This window comes from Rhincodon typus, chromosome 26 (assembly GCF_021869965.1).
Source record: "Rhincodon typus isolate 14 chromosome 26, sRhiTyp1.1, whole genome shotgun sequence".
Lineage (NCBI taxonomy): Eukaryota > Metazoa > Chordata > Chondrichthyes > Orectolobiformes > Rhincodontidae > Rhincodon > Rhincodon typus.
In genome coordinates, this window is record NC_063357.1 from 11,064,023 (window position 1) to 11,087,560 (window position 23,538).

The 23,538-nt window shown below is 37.8% G+C and overlaps 1 protein-coding gene across 1 annotated transcript in view; it reads right to left on the minus strand.

Moving 5' to 3' along the window:
• The window catches only part of LOC109919258 (lissencephaly-1 homolog), a 34,640-nt gene extending 11,108 nt beyond the window's left edge, over positions 1-23,532 (minus strand). The window contains exons 1-8 of the mRNA XM_020519243.2: positions 23,464-23,532; positions 22,160-22,234; positions 17,969-18,175; positions 14,204-14,372; positions 10,828-10,930; positions 8,818-9,046; positions 2,154-2,255; positions 173-329 (exon numbers count right to left, since the gene is read on the minus strand). Coding sequence (XP_020374832.2) covers positions 173-329; positions 2,154-2,255; positions 8,818-9,046; positions 10,828-10,930; positions 14,204-14,372; positions 17,969-18,175; positions 22,160-22,234; positions 23,464-23,466 — 1,045 coding nt within the window. The 5' untranslated portion in view covers positions 23,467-23,532. The remainder of the gene's footprint in view (positions 1-172; positions 330-2,153; positions 2,256-8,817; positions 9,047-10,827; positions 10,931-14,203; positions 14,373-17,968; positions 18,176-22,159; positions 22,235-23,463) is intronic.
• Between the last annotated feature and the right edge of the window lie 6 nt (positions 23,533-23,538).

Here is a 23,538-nt window from a genome sequence, read left to right on the forward strand (position 1 = left end):
CCAAAAGGGCAGCAGCGAGCCAAAAGGGCAGCAGCGAGCCAAAAGGGGACATCTGCATACTGTCAATTGTGTAGACTCTCTTCAAAGTAACTTTTATCTTAAATGACAAATTGTGTACGAGTTAAGAATATTTTCGTTCCTGTTATTGTCAAATTATGGTAGGCATACATACCAAGAGAGGTAACAAAGTGTTCATGTGCATTCAGGGTCTTCATGCACCGTTTGTTCTTGTAGTCCCATACTCTAATGGTTTTGTCATCAGCACAGCTCACAATAAACTTGCCTCCAGGATGAAACAAGGTACCACGTACCCAGTTATCATGGCCAACCTAAATTTAATAGAATACACCATGAGATGGTACATCACAAAGGACAGCTAAAACTCTACTTGTACCATTTTCATTAAAAATAGAAGAAGGATCAAATATTGTGTTCTGCATATTAAGCTTGCTTTTCTACTTTTTTTGCAAATGAGTTTTTTTTCTTTGCATCTTGGGTAGTATAGGCAATTAACTTTCATTGTCACAATCAATAACAGCATATCATCATGCACATTATACAACCTTGAAAATTAGTCTTGCTTCCTCAGGTGTAATTTCATTTCAAATGTTTAATTTCATGAAGCAGTAACTGCTCAAAGTAACCATCCTGTTCCTTCCTTACCTCAAGTTCTGCTTTGAATTCTAAGTATCTACTTCAAAAAAATGTAGACCATATATTGTGAACCGAAATAATGAAAACAGAAAATTTTATTAGAATACTATGTTTAAATGAAGTTTTTTTGATGCTCACAATGTGATATTAAGGCAACTACTTACAGTTTCAATTTTCAATGAAAACAATTGTAAGCCCTGAAAACAAGAAATCATTACATCTGCAGTGTGGACATGGTATTCACAGCAAGCATGTCACATTCAACAGATATACAGATTTCAGTAACAAACACAGAAAGCTAGAGAAACTGCGGTCTGGCAGCATCTGTGGAGTTCATTATGACTATTTCAGAACCCTTTTCAAATTCATATTTACTTGAAATGTTAATTGTTTCACTCTCCACAGGTGCTGCCAGACTCGGGTTTCTCCAACACTACTTGTTTCAGATTTTCAGCATCTGCAGTATTTTGCTTTTATTGCAGAATTTAGACGCGTGGTTTAGAATCCCATTCAAACTGTTCGCTAAATTCTTGGTTTGTTTAGATGATGGAGCATCACTGGTTAACATTTATTGTTCATCTCTAGTCACTGTAGAGATGGTGGTGGCAAGCTGCCTTAAACTTCTGCAGTCCTTGTGGTGTAGGGATAGAGCTGTTAAGGAAGTGGCTTCAGGGTTTACACCTAGTTCATTGAAGACGCAGTGATATAGTTCCAAGCCACTTGGAGGGGCATCTGCAGGTGGTGGCTCCCCCCCATACATCTGCTGTCCTTGTCCTTCTAGATGGCAAAGTATGTGGATTTAGAAAGCGTTTCCAACTCTCTTCTCTTCCTCCCACAGCAATCCAAACTTAAGTTTCTGAAGTGCTGTACTTTAGAAGAACTGAAAAGTTGCTTGAACTTTGAGATTCCAAGATTCAATATTAGCAGTTGTGTCAAGAAATCATTTTTCTCAAATGACAGTGTGCTCTTAGAAGACTGAATCAAAAATACAATTGCAACATTTTGATAAGGCCTCAAACAATTAACATAGAGCATTTTTTGACCACCATGATCAAGGGAAATGGCATTGATTCAATTTACTGGCAATGAGGTTAAGTAACAAATTAAGAATTGGCAGCTCACTTTTCTAAAAATTGGTTACTCCTTAACTTGACAACCGAATGCTGTTAAACTGGATGAGTGCTGGTGGACTATTTTAACATGGAAGCAAGAAGAAAAAAAGGCAAAAAGGAAGGTAAACTCACTGGATGATGAATATTCATCATTAAAGAAATCAACAGGAAGCAAATAATAACCGACTGCTCCCTTAGCCTAGCTCAGCAACACTACAACTATATGGTCATTCACTGTATTTCAACTGGGATCAAATCTAGATCGTTGCAGTCCATATGCCTCAGCACATTGACCAACTTTGCCGTTGAGGAAGGAACCAACCAAGCTTAAATACTATAAACCAATTACAACTCCAATATGTATTCCAACTTGGAACAAGCACTTACCAGTGTCATAAGGCACATTCCAATGCTAATATCCCACATCTTAATAGTCTTGTCTCTGGATCCTGACAGCAGGAAAGGTCCAGGCTTGCCACTCTTTTTAGTCTGAAAGGCAGAGAAATTGAAGGGGCTAAAATAAAATATCAAGAGCAAAGAACTAAAAGATACATATAATTTTCTACAATTTCAAAACTTCAAGGATTTTGTAGAATTCTATTACTGACTTTTGGCATTTGGATTAATTTTCCAAATTACAATAATGTATTACATAGGGCTGTTAATCGGACACAGGGGGTTAATGAGACCAGCTACAAAAATTTCAGACTGTACGATACTTGGAGATATTGGTCATAATACAACCAGATTCTCCCCATCCTTATTATGTAAATGTGAACATTTTGCAAAACGAACACTGCAAAATGACTTGAATAATAAGCATAAAATCAATCTGAAAATAGTTACCTTAAAACACAGAAACCAATTTTATATTAACTATATTTTTTAAAATAGTTGATATGCCAGTAAAAACATTCTTGAAATAATTGAGAAGTACTGCAGAGAAAACCTTCATTACATCACCAAAGCATCAATTGGATATTCAAGTAAACAGTTGGCCTGTTTTAATTAACTAATATCTTGAAATGGAAGCTATTCAGTCAAATATCTTGTTTAAATGTTGTCCTAAACATTTTCTTCTTATAAGCTATGCAGAATGTGTAATAGTAACTAATGCCATCATAATATTAACTCCAGTCAAAGATCAAGACAAAGGACAGCTGACATGAAGGAGAAAGGTAATTAGCAACTTTAAAAAAAGGCAATTCTACTGTGGTGAATTTCTAATACACAGTCTGGATGAAAGAAAAACTCAGATAACGTAAGAGGGATAACGGCCACAGTTGAAGCCATAAATTGCTCTAAGTATCTATACGGCTCAATGTACGGATCCAGAAGGTTAACTATAAATTCAGTCACAAAGGAGTGACTAAACTGCCTAATCCTAGTTGCATCACAACGAAAAAGAATGCAACTTATTTCAATTCTGGAATGCTAAGAATTAAATCAATCAATTTGTGGTGGCACTTCAGTCAATACTGAAAGCAAGCTGCACTATTGGAGAACAAGACATTTAACTGGTGTCTCACCTTCTTGCTTTTGGGTACACAAATGATTCCATGGTACTGTTTCAAAAGACAGAATGGGAGTTATTCCTTGAGTTCTGGCCAATACTTATCCTTAAAGTTGACATTACTAAATTTGCTCATCCTGACAATCATTGTTGTTTGTGCGAGTTTACTGTTACTGCCTCATTTCTTATTAATTACACTTCAAGACTGTGATGCATATTTAGTCACTAAATGGTTGTTCAAAGTGCTATATAAAAGCTACCTTTTCCATTTCTAGTTCTCGGCCCAGGACATGAACATGATTGTGTTTTGATTTTGCCTTCAACATTGAAAAGTATTTCAAAGCTTGGTCTAAGGGTCTTAAAGGGGAGCCAGAGAAATTCACTGACCAACTTGAGGATGGAATCTAGGGTAGATGAATGTATGCCTCTGATAATGCAGCATACAACAGCATCTGTAGTCAAGAGTGGGAAGGGATGCTACAGGGATGCATGTGGCATTGGTGATAGGATCATGGTCTTGGACATCTAACCACATGAATAGATATGATACATGGATAAACTTAATTTGGGTCTGCATGGACAGGCATGGGTAAGGAAGAAGTGGAGTGGTGCAAGCGTAAAGCTTTGGTTGAGTTGAAACTGGAGTATGCAGGCTGGCTAGTCAAACATTGACGAAATAAAATCTGGAGGAATAAAGTCATGAATAGGAACTTCACTTATGCTATGTTTGTGATAAAGGAGACAGTCTTTGGAATAAAAACAGAAATGCTGGAAATACCCAGCAAGTCAAGCAGCATCTCCTTCTACAAATGTTGACTGGCGTACATCTAGCATTTTATATTTCACATCTCCACTATCTGTGGCATTCAAGTTGCTGGGAGTCCATTGTGATGAACAGGACATAGGATTGGAAGATCAGCTCAAGAAAAGTTGACAGGGGTTTGCTTCAAACTGAAACAGTGGCCTAGGAGTTGGATGCAGTTGCTGGCAGAAGTCAAAGACAAATGAGCCTTTAGTCTCCACAGCGTTTAGGTGGATAAAGTTACAGCTCATATGGCTAATGTGAGGCAAACAGCATGATAGCACAAAAGAGGGGTCAAAGTGGTGGGTAGAGGTGGTTCAGGAGTCACTGGTATTTGTGACAAAAAAAAAGTCCATTAAAACAAAAACAACCGCAAATCAAGTTTAACTGAACATTGCTAATAAGAGACATCAGGTTGAAACTTTTCACCTTGCATTCGTCAGGACTGAAGTACATGTTAAAACTGTACAACGTCTGTGTGATTAATCAGTTATCTGGATATTAATCATCTGACAAGGGCAGCATTTTAAAATAAATAATTGTAAGCTTGGTAAGAGTGCTAAACTGGATTTTATGATGATGAACCCATAAATATCAATGAGGGCGAGGAAAGCTTTGCACAATCTTTTCGTGTTCATGCTAGCGAGATCAATAGGATTGCTGCCACTCAACATCCCTCTTGCCCACTCAGTCACCTTCAAGCAGCCTTCTCTCCAACTGAATTAGGTAAAATGAGAACTGTCCCAAGCCAATGTTCAAAAACAGTCTCAAAGATCTACAACAAAGCAAGCAGCTATTACCAGTCAGGTTTTTTTCCAAACAGTCTGGTTTAAAAAAAATCTAAATGTTTCCAGTGAATTTTCAATAGCCTCTTTTAAAGTAACCAAGTATGTCACAAAAAACTTAAAATAAATTATTTTTTTCTCCAATCATTCTGAACCAAAGTCTCAAGAAAATTCAATGTAAAGCAACTTCATAACACTAGAGGTACAGTAAACTGAACTTAGGATTAAAACATGCTTCTCTGAAAGGTATCAACCAGCTAGGGTTACAGTAAGAAACTTCTTTGCATAAGATAAACATTTGAGTGTGAGGAAGTTAGTTACAATTAGGAACAATGCTTTTATACTCCTGGTACAATGACAAAAAGTTCATAGTCTTGTATTACAGGAAATCATGACCCAAACATCGTGTAATGTCACACACCACATAAAACTGCTTGGGCAGAGATTCTGAAACTGTGGACCACGACCCAGACAAGATTCTGGGTTTAAGAGCCCCGAGACAGCAATGGCAGAGTATTAACAGTTACTCTGTTTTGAATCCTTTTTTGAATTAGCTAGTGGGCATGACCCAATTTATCAACCTTTGAGGCCTGACTCCTGCTGAAAAAGGTGGGATTTCAAAATATCCGAGGGTTGAACATTTGGTTTCTCATCTCAGCTCAGCTCCATCCACCTTCACGAGCAAGCAACTGGTGGATTTTCATTTTGGAACTTAGGTTCTCAAGTGGAAAAATGATCAAGTTTGATTCGTACCTCCATATTGCATATGGTAAGACAACAGAGATGGATTCAAGCTCCTTGTACAAAGGCAGTGGACAGGTTCCATCAGACAAAAAAAAAGTTGTTCATTTAGCATTCCTCCAAAAACAGCACGAGGGCTGGAGAGTAATGCCCTGAATGGCAGATAAGAAAACTCAGAAGCTGAAAACTGTCAGAAGGAGGGGGTATGGAAAACCCATATGCTTGCTCTGAAAGTGTTTAGAAGTTCGTAAGGTGGTGGGTTCAAAAATCAATTACAGACATGCCAACTTAATAGGAGTTTTAAAGTGGAGACGAAGTGACCCTTCTGAGATTTGAGTATCTGTGAGGTTAAGGGTAAAAAGGTGGAATCCTCATTTGATATTTGTATTAAGACAGTTTCGAATAATACTTGTATATTGTAAAACAGTTTGTGCTTTTGGTGATTGAGTGGATTGGCAGCCTCTTGGGTATATGTTCAGTGGCTGACCGCCGTAGTTAACAAATAACTAAAAACCTTGCAGTCGGTCAAGCCAGGTTTTAATTTGTGTCCTGACTTGACCAGTATTAATATAGCTGGATCATAATATTGTAAAGAAGAAATCTGGCATTCCACAAATAAATGTATCAGCTTATCAGAAACAGAAGGGCTACTGATGAATTATCCTGGTAAAACCCTTTACATCTGTCAACAAGTTGCACTTTAAGCTTTTTTACATTAAGTCTAATAGCATAGAAGGGCAAATTTTCATTAGTTCTACTTGATTCAGGCCATTTCAACAATGAACCCCACAGGGAAGCGTACAACCATTGAAGAAAGTTCTGCAATTCAACATTTTTCTGCATGTGCAGAATCGAGAAAGTGCTGCTGATTTCAAAGGAGTAAAAACAGTAGATACTGATAGCTGCGCAAAAATCCACATTTGTTGAACTCAGTTTTGTCATCTGATGTTTCAAAGAAACAAAAGAGAGTCTTTAGAAAAAGTACTTAGCTGTACCAAAGAACGCAAGCCTCACAGATCAATGTGTAGCACAGGCAACAAAATTTGAACCAACATCAAAGCATTGCTCAAAAGTCTAAATTTTAAAATCTTTCGACAACGTTTTGCACTCAGAGGAGGTGGGCAATTCGTTTTCCATTCTAGGAGGTCTGTATTGATAACTGACTACTTGGATGACGCATTAGAAAGTACACTAAATTGATTAATGAGGTGTAATTCTCAAATATTGACATTTTGAAGTTGTCACTTTCAAAAACTTGACTGATACCTTAGATACTACTGAAGGTAATAGCTCATCATCAGCACTATCAGGTCCTTAATATTTTTAAGGCACCATGAGTTTATTGATATCTGCACTGTGGTGCAACTAGTGAACAATGAAGTATGATCACTTGGGTCGAATGAATTATAGCTCAAGGTCCACCAGCCATCATTTTAAAACAAATCATCCTGGTTTATTTTCTACAGTAAAATGGTTTGAGTGGGATAATTTGACATGTGGCCGGTACATTTTTTTTGCAGAAGGACAGAGGATTGTTCACAATGCCATTTGTATGAGGCTCAAAAAGCCAACGTGAGAACATTCAAACAGACTTTTACTTTGTCATGTACCATTGGTGGTTTGCTTCCAAACAACTGGAGCTACTTTTCTGATTTGCTATTTAAAGTATACTGCAAAAGATCGGAGAAGCATTATGCTAAGTAGCTTTTGAAGAGGTATGTGCATATTCAACACTAATTAACCAAATTGTCAAAATTAAAATAGCTAATGACTGTAGTTGACCAAGTTTCTCTTCTAGCCAACCTCTGGGGATATATTCCCACTCACGACATTACTTTAGCCACAAATTTATGTTGTGCTAATTGATGCAAGCTTCAAAGCCAACAGAATTCTCGTGCACACCAAGTCTTGGCAGCACATTAAAAAGACATGATTTTATTCTTACAGAATTGTGGCAGAAAATTATTCACATTAAGAGTTATCTATCACCCAGATAAGACTACTGTAACTTCGAATCTCCATTTCTGAGAGGTATTTAAAAGTCTAAAGTTATGGAAGCCAATTGCAAAATGACTAAAAAATTTATGCTCTTTTTTCATTCAACCAATAAAAACCTCTATCAGAAAAGCAGGCTTAAGTTAATAGAATATTGTCAATCCCATACCCATTAATGAGTACTGGGAATAACCAAAGGAAGTAAAAAGGTTTATTGCTTGGAAAGCAATGATGCGCGTACAAAGGTCTCTCATTCAGCTTAGCATCCTCACGACTAACAAAACTCAATTGTAAAAGTCAGCACATCCAAGAACAAAATAGATGAAAACATACAATTTTCATCTTTCTTTGAAAAGGACTAGATTGGATAAACAAAACAAAAACTTGTGACAGTCACAGCTGTGGTTCAACAGCCATAAGAAAGCCTTTGGGATGGTGGCTTTATTGGTGCATCTTGTTCCAAGCTCAATTACAGCTACAGATTACTCCACAGTCAGAGGTCACTGGCTGCCAATCTTATCTGACAAAGTGATCTTAAGATTGCCTTCAAATGAAAATGGGTGCAGGCCCTTGTGTGACTGATTACATTATTGCACAAAATGTTTGATGCACCAAGAGAAAACAGAAGAAACTCAATTATTAAGCCTTTAACCCTCAGAAACAAGAACTTCATTGACTTTAGACAGGTTCCATTAAAAAGTGTCCTTAAAACAGATCAATCCCACAATGAAATCTCTTAACTGCAAACGCAATCAATTTCACTGATTTCAATCTCAATTAATTTGGGAATTCTCAATCCAATTCTCTGAAGACAAACAAAGATAAACTTGCAATTTGTCAGACACCAGGCATTATTATAGCATGAAGCAAACCAAATGTGAAATATTACAGAGAAGTATGTCATAACAATTCAAATGAAGTTTTGATCTACATCGGCCTTGCATATCACTTGGCAAAATCGTAATGAAGTCACCAGATGCTTTCCCAGATTCCACCTTTTAGCAGAATTTAACCAATATTCTGGGCCAAATTTAAACTCAACATTTCCACACAATGCAGTAGCCTTTGAAGTTAATCGAAGTTATTCAAAGATTGGTGCTGAGCTATCAAAATCTTAACGCAAACAATTTTCTTTCCAATGAGGATGACTTCTGTTTTGGTTCTGAATTGTGGCTTCAAATTTTAACTAAACCATTCCAACTCTTGGGATCTTACCTCAGATCCAGTTGCTTCCAAAATGGTTGGGTAAGAACTCTCTGGTGCCCAGGAAATACATTCTACGACATGTTCATGCTCTCGAAGTTCAGCTTTGCATTCTTTTGTAGCTACTACCCATACACGGACAGTCTGATCATTGGAACAGCTGGCCAGAAGAGTACCATCCTGGTTGGGTCGGACCATGCGCACCCATTCTCTATGTCCCGTGAAAGTCTTCACACAATAACTGTGAGCAAGAAGTTACATGTATATTGAACTTTTCTTCATACTAATTTATAAATTATCAGTTCTTCAACTCTGCTAATGTGTTTAGAAATAGTCTTTAATATTTGCATTCTGATCTTTATTCTTCTGGGGTTTCATCAAGTGCCCTGATTGAGCCAAGGGGGTAAGCAATGGATACTTTCAAGTCTTTGACATTTAGGTTTCATGTTCAGCAAGTTATCAATCGAATGAGCGCCCACTGCACTCTACCAAAACCTTTAAACAGTAGCCAGAGCATTGTAAATATCTAATCAAATTTGTGGTTTGTAAGAAAGCTTCCAATTTGAATCCCCTTTGAAACAAAAACCTTCAGCTTCCATATAGCTGGAACTAGTTGGAGTGGGAGCAGCAGAGCTCTCAATATCCTAAAAGACATTGTGTAAAGATATCACAGTTCCTAGAAGTTCAAATACTGAAAATAATATATTTTGTGCAGCAACAGAAGCCAGAAAATACAAGTCATTAATAGGGACTTTAAAATTCACTCAATGTGGCATTGATAAAATAAGCACTCTAATCATTAGAAAAATAAATAAAAATGCTCTCTCTACCATAGAAAGCTTATAAATTTAATTTACTTCAAATACCCAAACTTTTCCTTCAAAGATGCAAAGGTCTCTACCTCAATCACACATCAGCAAAGCAGTCAGTGTTTCCACAAGAAAACTTCCTCTAAACCATCTCCTCACTCCTGCAATTCTATATTGATAATGTCTCGTCACTGACTCTACATCACAGAAAACAATTTACTCCAACACAACATTTTTGGATTTTAAAAATCTCCTTATCTTTTATTGCTCAGTGGAGATGAGCCTAGAAAATCCCTGCAGTTCCTGGTCTGACCTACAGTGTCCCATTATGGACATTAACCTAAATACTGAACACTGTTCAACCCCTTTGGTTTCAACATATTTTAACTATACAACGCAAATTACTGATGATACATGGCGCCCATAATTATACTTTTTTGTGCAAGTATTTATCAAGTTATTTATAATACCCAAAATATCATTTACCGTACTTTCGGTAACGGAATCATTTTTTGCAAGTGCTGTCAAAATGATTTGTCTCCATTAAAAAAGGGAATGTTAAAGTTAGTCAAGTGACTAACTCAACCAAACCCAGAATGATCATTCATTTCCCTAAAGTGAATCAAAAACAGTATAACCAGTGTCTAAAAAACAATCAAAATATCCCACACAAATTCACAGAGCACTAATTAAAGCATGAAGTGGGTTTAGTTGTCAAACTATGAAAGTGGCTCACAGCCACTTATTGAAGCTCCATTTAAATATGCACACCAAGGAATAACAGCAAAATAAGTCTTTCATTATGACAAAATATTGCCTAGTTTTCCCTAGAATATTTGAGAAGCTGGAATTCAAGGTAGACAGCTTCATCAGTTAAATCAAGTGATTTGAATGTGGTGTGAAGATTAGCTTCATTCACGTAACAAGGTTTAATGTACAGAAAATTGCTGTACAAACATTTACAGTAACAATTTAAATTCCTCTAGCAACTTTACTCTATGGTAATATCATCAAGTTCTTTCCAAGGCAAAAACGACTCTAAATCCCACTGAGTACATTTCAGAAGAAATACTAACCAGAGTAGAAATTGCACACCTGACAAATTTTACATACAGTCTTCAAAGTGGCAGATCATCTACAATTGCACCCAAAATATATTCCTTAAATTTAAACCTGAAATTAATTTGTGAATCTATGCTCTTTGAATACTCACCCTGTTTGCACCTCCCACATTTTCATGGTTTTATCCCTTGAAGCAGACACTATGTGATCTCCATTAGGCATAATAGCTACTGATGAAATATTATGATCATGGCCTGAAAGCAAAACAAAATTGGAGTAGGACGACAAATATGCAAAATGCCAGAATCATGCAACAATATAGACAGTTTTTGAAGGAGAACAATTTGAACTGGATTCATTATGAACCCTGGTAAATGATGCCCTCTAAGTATTATTTACCATTTTCTTTCAACTTGTGTAGTTACATCACTTCTAACTGCTGTGCACAAAGTATTTTTAACTTAAAAGAAAATGCAAAAACTAGAGCATGCCTTTCCTTCAGAACATTCTTAGCATTACCATGCTCAGTAAGATAAATTTAAGTGATTTTTGAGAAATCTTCTCATTGTGTCTTCGCAATTTCAGATATATCTCAAAATAGTTTGCCTGTATTTTTAGTTTAATAGGTACATTCAAAGTCACCATAGTCCTCTATTAGGTTATCCCACAAACTCCTACGTACCAGCAAAAAAAAAGTCCCAGCCTATTTTTATAACTCAAACCCCCCATTCCGGTAAATGTTTCCTGAACTCTCTCCAATTTAATACATTTGTGAGGTCAAAACTCACAAAACACCAGATTATAGTCCAAGAGGTTTATTTCAGCCCCTTCCTAAGGCGTAGTGAGAGAGACGGTATAAGACACAGAATTTATATGGGTCTTATACCCTCTCTCACACTACGCCCGAGGAAGGGGCTGAGCTTGGAAAGCTTGCGTTTGAGTAAACCTGTTAGACTATAAACCTGGTGTCGTGTGATTTGACCTTGTCCATCCCAGTCCAACAACAGCATCTCCACATATCTTTGCTAAAGCAGGGTGACCAGAACTACACACAGCACTTCAGGCAAAGCCTCACCAACAGCCTGCACAGCCTCAAAACGATGTTCCAACTCCTACACTCAAATGGTCCGAGCAATGAAGGCAAGCATGCCTAATGTCTCCTCCACCACCCTGTATGCATGTGATGCAAAATTTCAAAGAATTATGTACCTGAACCCAATATCTCTGTTCTACAACACTACCCAGGGCCCTACCATTAATTGTATAAGTCCTGCCCTTGTTTGTTTTACCAAAATGCAATACCGCACATTTATCCAAACTAAACTCCACGTGCCACTCCTCAGCCCATTGACCCACTTGATCAAGACCTCTCATCTTAGGTAAGTTTCTTCACTGTCCACTATACCACCAAATATGATGTCATCCACAAACTTACTAACCATGCCTCCTACATTGTCATCCAAATCATTTATATAAAAAAAAGCAGATCCAGTACCGATCCCTGTAGAACACTGCTGGTCACAGGTCTCTAGTTTGAAAACCAACCCTCCACCACCCTGTCTCCTACCAAAAAACCATTTTTGTACCTAATTGGCTAGCACATCCTGAATCCCATGTGATCTAACTTTACTAAGTAGTCTACAACGTGGAACCGTAAAGACTTTGCAAAAGCCCAAGTGAATGTGTACCGCTCTACCCTCAATCTTCACAAGTTTGATCCTGGGTGTGTCCTCACGAGGACAAGTCAAGTAGGTTGGCTTGCACTCATTGACAACTTGCAGGACTGTTTTGGTCCAGAGGGCATGATCTCATAATCAAGAGTGCCCCATTTAAAATAGAATTATGGAAGAGTTTCTTCTCATGAATCTGTGGAATTGTTGGAGGGCTGCCGAAGCTCACGTATGAAGTACGTTTAAGGCCGAGTTAGGCGTTTTTAACCAGTAATGGAATATGGCATGGAGAAAAGTAGGGAGGTAAAGTTCAGATTAGCCACGATCTCATTGAACAATGGGCAGATTCAATGGGCCAAATGGCCTACTTCTGCTCTGATATATTACTGTCTTATGAATACAACAGTCGTAAAAATTAATTGCAACTATACAAGACCGTTCAAAAAACACATCAGGAGTGTCACGGCTAATTCTGGTCACCTTATCTGAAAAGGATACAGGGGTGTTAGAAGCATTTCAGAAAAGATAGCCTGATTCATTCGCACAATGAAATGGGTATTGTGTGAAGAAATAGGTTGAATACAGTCTTACCTATTACACTTTTAAAGAATAAGAGATGATCATATCAAAACATAATAGCCTCATGGTATTATGTTTTAATATGACATGTTGTTTCTTCTTGTAGCAAGCAATAGAACGTAGGGACTCATTCAAGAGCAAAGAGGGCTTGCTTTTAAGATAGATGAGAAATCATTTTGAGTGTGTGTAGTTTGTGCAATTTTTGTGCCCAAACCAGGATAGAGGCTCAATCATTTAATTTATTCAAGACTGAGTTAGATTTTTGATAGACAAGGGAGTTAAGCGCTCCAGAAACTGGCATGAAAGCACATTTGAGACCACATACAGTTCAGGGACAGAGGACTGGCTAACTAATAGATAAGAGTTGGAACAGGGAGTGTATTTTCAGGCTAGCCATCTATAACTAGTGAAGTGCCACAGGATCAGAGGTAGGGACACAATTATTTGCAATACATCTATCAACAGATGAAGGAAGCACTAGAGCCAAGCTTGTGGCTGACAAAAATAGGTAGGAAGGGAAGTGGTGAGGCTGCACAAAAGTACAGATATTAACAGAGTGCGTAGAAACTGGTGAGAAAAAAAGAGAGACTGTGCATTTTGGCAGGATGAACAGAGCAGCTGAATATTATTTTAATGGAGCAAGACTGCACAAAGCTACAGCACAGAGGGAGTGGGAGTCCTCACGCACAAATTACAAAAAGATAGCATCCAGGTACCTGTGGTACTTGGATAACAGGGAGGGCAAATGGAAAATTAGCCTCTATTGCAAAGGGAATGGAGTATAAAAATAGGGAAAAGTCTTGCTGAAACTTTATGGTCAGACAACTATCTTACGGAGAAAGGGGTGAGCCATGGATCAAGAAAAAATAATTTAGTACAGGACACCAGAACTACTTTCTCACATCTTCAGTGGCTTGTCATCTGAAAACGTTAAACAACAGTAAATGAACAATACTGTACAACATCACATCATTGGAAATGTGGTTTGAAGCAGTAACCTAATAAAGGCTTAAGTTATAAGAATAGAATTTCATCTTAAAATATGCTAATGGGTTTCAAACATTGCCAAAAGCACTGTGATACAAGTAACATTTTCCCTGGTCTTTGAATTATCATTTTTGACAGTGATGAATGAAATTTACTACTATCAACTACAATCCCACTTGAGGTGCAATTTATGGGAGAAAATTATTTTTACCTGCTCGACAAAAAGGACATTTCTGCTCCTTGCACTGCCATCTATAATCCCTACACCCTAATAAAGAAACTGACACTTACCATGCATGGTCCGAATGCATTCAAAGCTCTGAAAATCCCAAAGCTTGATGGTCATATCAGCAGAGCAGGATGCCAGCAGTTTGCCATTCTGATCAAAGGAGATATCTTGTACAGAGTCTGTGTGACCTTTTAGGGTACGCTCAAAATCTCCAGTCTCATAGTCCCAGACCTATCAGGAGAATACAAAACAGGTGTCAATAAATTGCAGGGTTATTTTCCAAAATAGCATTCTCTCATTTACACACAGGATAATCCACCATCTTTCTGAACGATTGATTCTCTCGAGCACTGTTCCATGTTTACTCCGTGCCATCACTGAGAAAGTAATAACTGAAGTGTTACCTGAAATTGTTATGCTGGGATCCAAATAACAGCAAATCAGGTTTTTCAATTATTCAAAATGGCCTTGCAGGCAATTATTCTTTTGAATATAATTTATGTCCAGGACTAATGATATGCAAACCCAGAGTGGAAATTAGAATAATCAGTGCACAATTTAACCAGTTTCAGAACTCTGCTAGATCCCATTCTAGGTTACGGGAGTTATTTTATTGGAAACGGTAACTGGTACATGTAGTTAAGGAATAAAAGTATTTCTTTACATCAAATTTGAAAATTTCCATGAGTGAATTATAGAACTTATATGGTAAAAAAAAACAAGTTAAAAGCCATAACGTTGAAAGACAAATGCATCCGGCCTTGTCAAACCAAGAAGTCTTTGCGTTCTCACGCAGGCATTTTTTTGAAGCAAATTTAATTATTCCTCCACAGCTGCACAGTCTCAGATATACCCATCAGTGCAATATTTGTCAGTTCTAAATACTGAAAGCAAAGAAACATGATGACACCACTCAATTTAGATAGCAGTAAATTGGTAGGGCTTTGTTGGAAATTGTAAAAATACAGGAACTCTATCCTAAAATTTGGCGGACAAAGATACCAAAGGTTTATTCTGTGACAAGTATCCACTCTACTAAATTGGCTGCCAATTCCTGCTCTGAAGTTTAAGTCGATACTTAAAGCAACCAGAGCTTTGGACTGAGTTCTTAGACAGAAAGGTTTCTGACAGCCAACAGACTAACAGCCAGCTCGGGAGGCCAGGGATCTGCACTCTAGATTTTAGCACCTTTCACAGCAGGACAGCGCAGAAAGTCGAGTGAGAAAGAGTTAAAAAGTAAAATCTTGATTAACAAAACCAGGATACTTCGAGTTACTTTTGGTGCAGGATTCACACTACGATAATTCTGTGAATTAGTTTGTTTTTAAATGCAGCCTATGAAGTCCTTGCATCTGAAATTTTAAATAAGTCATTCAAAGACACCATGCCACAGCATCCACAGGCATTTACAGATCACACTAAACTGAAGTGCCACGCTAGTTATTATCTTGGGACACATTTATTAGAGTCCTGATAAAATTCACCACAATAAACAGACAATTCTGTGCCAGTGTGGCAGCCACATTCATGAACATTGCTCATCTGGGAAACATTTTGGTTGAAATGGCCAGCTAATTTATCTTGCTGCACAGGTTACAAAACACAACGACTGCCATCTCCGTGTCAACCTTTCTTAAAAAGTACTTAGCTACGTGAACATGATCTATGGAGATTGTGAACTGAATAAAATAATTTTTGCTTCTCACTTCATCTAACATTGTAAAGGATTAAAGGGGAAGAGGTGGGTATGTCGGTAGGACAAACACTCAAAAGATAATTCTCTCCTTTTGAAAAGCTAGTACCATAACAAAGAGCCATAAAAAGGCCATTTTATACCGTAATTTGGAATTATACAACTAGAAAGGCTTCAAATGCATTTATTACTTTCTTACTAGATGTCATTCAACAAACAAACCATATGGTGTTCTCCAAAATAGGACTCCCTTAAAATTCTATTCTCAATAATCAAAACTATAAAACAAAACATGTGGAAATGCCAGAAATCCCCAATCTGGCAGAAGACCTGACTTCCTATAACAATTTGTTTCCATTACGCAAGTGTAAGAATGGAGGCATTGTGACAGCAATGTCCATTTCACTTTTAGGTCTTCGCAGAAACCAGGTAACACTGCGCACAGCAGTCTAGTGGCTGTGTGGCAGCATGCACTCATGCAGAAAACAAAATCACTGAGCAAATGTTCAGGAAAATAAAAGCAATTTGAATTGAAGCCAAAGTGAAATATCATGCCACACCAATTTACAAATATTTGGCTAACGTCAGGATGCTGTTTAGGAAATTCTGTGCAAGATCAAGACCTACCTTTGACAAAACCTGGGTCCAAAACAAACTTTTTTCCTGCTCTTTTGGATATGTGAGGACAATAGTAAGTGGTAGCTGGTTTATCAAATACAAACTAATGCCTTATGAAGTGATAAGTATAAAATTAACCAGGGATAACAATAATAAGACATACAATATTAAACTGCAAAAGCTTCACAGCCAAAAATGGCTTTTCAGGAGTAGCAGACAACTGGAAGCTATAATGCAGCTAACAAACTCCTTCATACGACACCAAATAATAAGCCTGACCAAGTGTAGTGGTCAATTAGGCTGCAGGGTTATAATTCATGCACTGGGGGTTCTGGTGAGATAGCGTCTCTACCTCTGGGCCAGGACACCTGAATTAAGCATCTGAACTTGTCGGTGAACAACATCCATAATTCATGCATTCATTTCCAAGCATGAAAGTTTTCAAATTTTATACAGCTATTCAGTTTATCTGGTCTGTCTTGTATCAGCATGAAATGGCTGTATTCACAGTAGCTGCTAATTTCATTACCATGCTTGGGGATCAGTATAACTTTTACCACCTTTAATGCACAAAAAGGATTTACAGTTCTCACAAATGATAAAAAGCTAAGTTTCTCAAAAAGCAGACTTCCATTGATTCATCAAATGGAAATTTGCAACTTTAGCGATGGGAGGAACTTAAACAGTAGACAGTCAATACAATGTATTATTTTTTCTTGAAAGCACAAAGATAGCCAGGTGCAAAACTTAATTCATTTAAAACTCAATTAAACTTTACCTAACCACTCCAAAGACTAAACTACTGAAGGTATTCTTATCGCTGGCAGAGTCTATTCCAGTAAAATGACTCATCGCAAATGCTAAATAAAAACCCGAAAGAACTGCGGATGCTGTAAATCAGGAACATAAACAAAGTCGTGGGAAAAGCTCAGCAGGTCTGACCACCAGACCCAAAATGTTAATTGTTTTTTCCTTCACGGATGCTGCCAGACCTTCTGAGCTTTTCCAGCAACTTTGTTTTTGTTCATCACAAATGCTGTCTAACTTGAATCACCTATTAAAAGTTAAGTCTCACTTATTGTTTTGTTAGAATTGTTTAATTTAAGCAGGATAATTAAGTCTTCCATACACTTCTGTAATAAAGACTAACAGTATATCATCCGAAGTCAATGCTTCACAGCAAGACTACCATGGCTATGTACAATTAAAGAAATACAAATGTCAAACCTCTTTCCTTAAAAAGGTAGATTGTATAAAAGATGCTGTAACAAATTTAAAAATTGTACTGCAGGGTAATATTTTCTCAAATACATGTCCCATTTTCCACTCAAAGCCAGCCAGCTATTCGCGTATCATGGGTGTGGCCAGTTAAGCAATAGATCCAAGTCCATAATTTGGAAACAGGTTTTACCTGGTTTTAGAATAAGGCAAAGATCATCTATTAGCCCCATGGATAAACTTATTTTGTTTAGCCTCTTTAAAAAAAAAAAACACGTTTATTCAAAGAATTCTTTACCTTTATTGTGGCATCTTCAGAGGCTGATACCATAACACTGAAGACTGGATGGAAAATAACCCGTGTGACTGGACTTCTGTGTCCACTCAGAGAGTATCTCTCTGGAGGACGAGGGATCCATTCTTTTGGGTCACGCTTTTGACCCAGAGGGCCGGCTGAAGTGAACTCCTCTTTTGCCTCATTCAGTTTGGATTCTAATTCCATAACCTGTTGAACAGAATTAAATAAAACTCTTTGGAATTTTGTTTTACAAAGTTAATGAACAAAGAGACCTTGGGGTGCAGGTTCATAGTACCTTGAAAGTGGAATCACAGGTAGACACGGTAGTGAAGACGGTGTTTGGTATGCTTGCCTTTACTGGTCAGTGCATTGAGTTTAGGAATTAGGATATGTTGTGGCTGTACAGGACATTGGTAAGGCCATTTTTGGTATACTGTGAGCAATTCTGATCTCCTTGCAATAGGAAGGATGCTGTGAAACTTGCAACGGGTCAAAAAAGATTTACAAGGACGTCGCCAGGGTTGGAGGGTTTGAGCTATAGGAGAGTTTGAATAGACTGGGGCTATTCTCCCTGGATATCAGATTTGAAGGATGACCGTATAGAGGTTTGTAAAAACCAACAGGGGCATGGATAGGGCAAATAGACAAGGTCTTTTCCCCAGCTGGGCGAGTCCAACACTAGAGGATACAAGTTTAAGGTGAGAGGGACAAGTTTTACAAGGGACTTAAGGGGCAACTTTTTCACAGAGGGTGGTGTGTGTACGGAATGAACTGCCAGAGATGGTGGCGGACGCTGGTACAATCACAACATTTAAAAAAAGTATCTGGACGGGTGTATGATTAGGAAGAGTTTAGAGGGATATGGGCCAAATGTCGGCAAACGGGACTAGATTAATTTAGGATATCCGGTCGGCTTGGGCGAGTTGGTCCGAAGGGTCTGTTTCCATACTGTACAACTGACTAAATCCATTGGGGTCATACAAATACGCATGATCAAGAAGCACAAGTAAGCCACTCAGTCCCTCGAGCATACCCGTCTTTTCAAGAAGATGATCTCCCACCTATCTAAAAAAACCACCAAATCTAGCTTACCAATAATTTATCCACTTCAGGTCATAAAAATATTCAACGACTCTACTTCCACCATCTTTTCCACAAGACAGTTCCAAAGAGTCACGACCCTGAGAAATATTCTACCCATCTGTTCCAAACGGGCCACTCATCTTAAAAACATCAATCCAGAGTTCGTGATTCTCCTATTAAAGAACATCCTCTCTACAACTACATTGCCAGTGCCCCTCAGGATCTTAGATATTTTGATCAAGTTCACCTTCACTCTTCTGAACTCGTGGATAATAGCTTATCTTGTCTAACCTTTCCTCACGAGGCAATCTGCCCATTCTAGGTATTAATCCAATAAACCTACTGTTACTATTTCCAACACATTCACATTCCTTAAGTAACTGATACTGTACATGGTACTCCAGCTATGTTTTCACCAGTGCCCTGTACAACTGAAGCATAACCACTCTACTTTTGTAATCAATTTCCCTTCTTAGAAGCTACTGCATTCTATTAGATTCAGGGAAGCACAGTAGCTCAGTGGTTAGTACTGCAGTATCACAGTACCAGGGACCCGGGTTCAATTCCAGCCTCAGGCAACCGTGTGGAGTTTGTACGTTCTTCACGTGTCTGTACACGTTTCCTCTGGGTGCTCGTCTTTGCTCCGGAGTCCGAAGATGTGCAGTTAAGCAGATTGGCCATGCTCAACTGCCCACAGTGAGTAGTGATGTGCAGGTTACGTGGGTCACCCATGGTAAGTGTGGAGTTATGGGGGTGGGTCTTGATGGGATGTTCTGACTGGTCAGAGCAGACTCAATGGGCTAAATGACCTCCTTCTGTGCTGTTGGGATTCTACTTCCTCATTACTTGCTGTACTTGCATACAAGATTTTCATGATTCGTGCATCAGAACAACCAGTTTCTCCTGCATCTCAATTCTGCAATCTCTCACCATTTAGCTCGTATTTTCTTCATTTTCTCCTGCCAGAATGGAAAATTTCAAACGGTACTTCGTTTACCAGATCTTGGCCTCATCCATTTATCCATTTCTTTTACAGCCGCAAGTCCTACTTTACATTATTAGCACATTTCACAATTATTACTTTTGTCCCTTCATACAAGTTATATAAATAAAATTGTCAACAGTTTAGTTCCCAGCACCATCTTGGTGTAACACCACTTGTTACACCCTGCCAACCAGAAAACAACAGGTTTATGCCTACACTCTGCCTCCCATGAGCTAGCATATCTTCTATCCATGCCAGTATGCTACCCTGAAAATCAACTTTCCATTTCACAATAAGCATAGACTTCCAGAAGGCATTTGATAATGACAAAGTACAGTAAATCGACAAGTCACCTGTTATGACCAGTATATGTTACTTTCCCAAAGAAGTCCAACAGATTGGTTAAACAGGATTTCATTTTCACAAAACCACGGTGACTCTGCCCGATAACTTCAAACGTAGCCAAGAGCCCTGCTATAGCTTTTTTGGTAATAGTTTCAAACGGCATCCCCACGAGAGATTTTAAGCTTACTGAACTGCAGTTTGTTTTCTGTTTCACTCCTCTTTTCAATAAGAGTTATATTTGCTATCTTCAATTGAATAGGACCATATCCAAATATCAGGAATTTTGGCAAAGTGAAACCAATGCATCAACTATCTCACTTGCCACTAACTTTAAGACTTTAGGATGAAATCTAACAGGCCGCAGGCCCATGAAACTTGGTAGAGTAATTGGGAGAAAAAGAGACAACAGTCCAAGGGCTGTCCTGCAAGAGCAGTTGGGAAATCATTTCCATTTGTCAAGTTTAAATGGATGGAAATTTGAAAGGGCATTTCAGGAACACATGGCAACAAATGCTTAAATGCAAGCACTTAAATGTCAGTACTGAGCATGGGTAGATGTCTGAATAATGGACTATTTGACTGATTACACACAAATCAAAAATTTTTGCAGCTGGGAGATAAACCAATGTGAGTCTCTTTTTGAAGTCATTTTAAAAGGGAGAATTTCCTTGCACTTTCAAAATATAATAGTAGGGTGTTTACAAGCTTTTTAAATATTTCTATATGGGAAGGAAGAAACAAAGTTGCCTATCTTATTCCCAAATGCAAAGAAGCTTAACAGAAATATTTAATCCACCACTACAGAACAACTTCCATGCAACCATTACTATCCAGAAGGATAGCAGGGCGTATACATGAGAAATCTTAACCTACAAGTTGCCCTTCAAGCCATACAACATCCTGGTTTGAAAATAAATCACTGGTCCTGGACTGTTTCTGGGTCAAAATCCTTAAATTTCCTCCTTAACAGCATTGTGTCTCTACCTATACCAAATTAGCTGCAGAAGTTTAAGAAAGCTTCTCACTGCCACCTTCTCAAAGCCAACTAGGGATAGGAAATAAAGGCTGGCCCAGGCAGTGACACTCACTTCCCACGACTGAACCAAAAAATTTCCAAGCTGCTCCACAGTCACGCAAAGTAGACATTAATCAAACAAAGTTTTTCTCTATCTACTGTTTACCCTCCAAATGAAACCAAACACCACACTTAACTAAGTATTTGCTTTATTTCTGAATTGTGAAAAAATGCCTCATCTATAAAGAGGGCAGCAAGTCAACAAAGCCAACCGCAGGCATTTAGAAACTCTTGAATCAATTTCTTGAGTCAGATATATAAATCATAGACTTTTTGATTTTTAAAATGTTCGTAAATATAAATGAAATTTTTCAGTGAACAAAGTACATGGAATTGAAAACCTCATCAAGCAAGTCCTCAATTAATTAGATGCCATTTCTGGAAGTGAATTTTCATTTGCTGTTTACATGAATGTTTAGACTTTTTCAGAAGGTGATGGACATTTGAAATCTGATTCCAGTAATGGCAAAATTAATCTTCAAAAAAGAAAAAAAAAGTAATTCTATTTGGTCCTCCTTTGCTTCCTTATGAGGGTTAGAGAAAACTTTGGAATCCTGTATTGATGTTTTGTTTTTCTTTACAGCATCCCATGAGTCAGAAGAAGGATACATACATGGAGTTGAGGCCAGCAAAATGAGGCAAATACACATGGACCTTATGGTGATTTCTCCTGACAACTGCCCAATAAATTGCACGAAGTTACCTTCTTCTGTAATCTTATCACAGAGGTCCATTTTTTCTCCAGCAGTCCAGCATATTTCTTATCTAATTCTTCATTCTAGAGGGAAAAATAACAAAAGTATATTGCCACCTTCAGTTGGTAATAAGAGTAAAGAATGGAAACTGAACACAATTTGTCCTAAAACCCTCAACTCATTTTGTCGCTCTTCCTCACCCCCCATTTCCTGATTCCATTGGAAGGGATTGACAATTGTTTATTTTACTGGTTTGGCATTTGAATTGGCCCCAAGATCCAAACAGAGAACTTTGCGTGTATTTTTAATGTGCTGATTATCTTCAGACACACGGAAAATAAAAATAAAATCAATCTTTCTTCAAAGATTCTTGCAGATGTAACAGACGTCAAGGTTGAGGACAGGCAGGTCTAAAGTTCACAAAACAGAGCATGTCAGTTAATAAAGCTGCAGGAGATCAATGTGCACAGAACATCTAGATTGAAGTTCCCTGTACATGGTGTTTGCAGCAATGTTGGTATCAGAACCTCAGCACATTTTTTCATTGCTCATTTAACCATATTAATATTTTTAATGGGGATCATTTAAAGTTTTGATTCAAAATTTAAACTCTTCAAGTAGTTAGATGAATTGAAAAGCCACATTTTTGCACATGTATGCCTAAAACATTAATTTTTTTATGTAAAGTACAAGAATCTTGAACGTGATATTTGCAAAGGTAGCATTATCTAAAATGGTGTTTATTTTCTTTGTACCTTTATAGGGGGTTTCAGTTAAGGTCATCAATGCATTCAACTATCGCAATGCTGAAAGGGACGTGTAGTTCTGTTCTAATCAAACAAATTTAACTAGTATATTCCAGATGGACAATGAAAGGCTAACTTTTGCTTGGTCACAAACTAAGGAAAATTCTCAATGGCTGCATTAAAGATGAAGGTGAGAAAGGGAGAAGGTTTGGGACAGTTGCAGGCAGACAGACAGTAAAAAGCAGCTATAATAATGAAGCAGATGTGAGGCAGGATATGGAATAGGATTTCACGGCACTTAGTTGTTTGAATCCTGCAGCAACTTTAAAAGACAACCATGCAACTATACGTGCCACCTTTATTTCTTCCTCTCAAATTAAACCAATTGTATCTTTCTGGATAACTCTATATAAAGAGTCACCCTAACAGCTAGCTTGTTGCTAAAGTGTCACTTTTCTGGTATTTGACAACTTTCACGCTTCTCAACACTTAGTTGATGGGGAAAAGTTCTTGCAATCACGTTTTTGTAAGCAAACTTACATGAATACCAAACTAATTTGACTCACCATATCTAATTCTGCCTCCTTCTTAAAAACTGAATAAGCCTCTTCATATCCGTTAGAGCGAAGATAGTCAGCTAT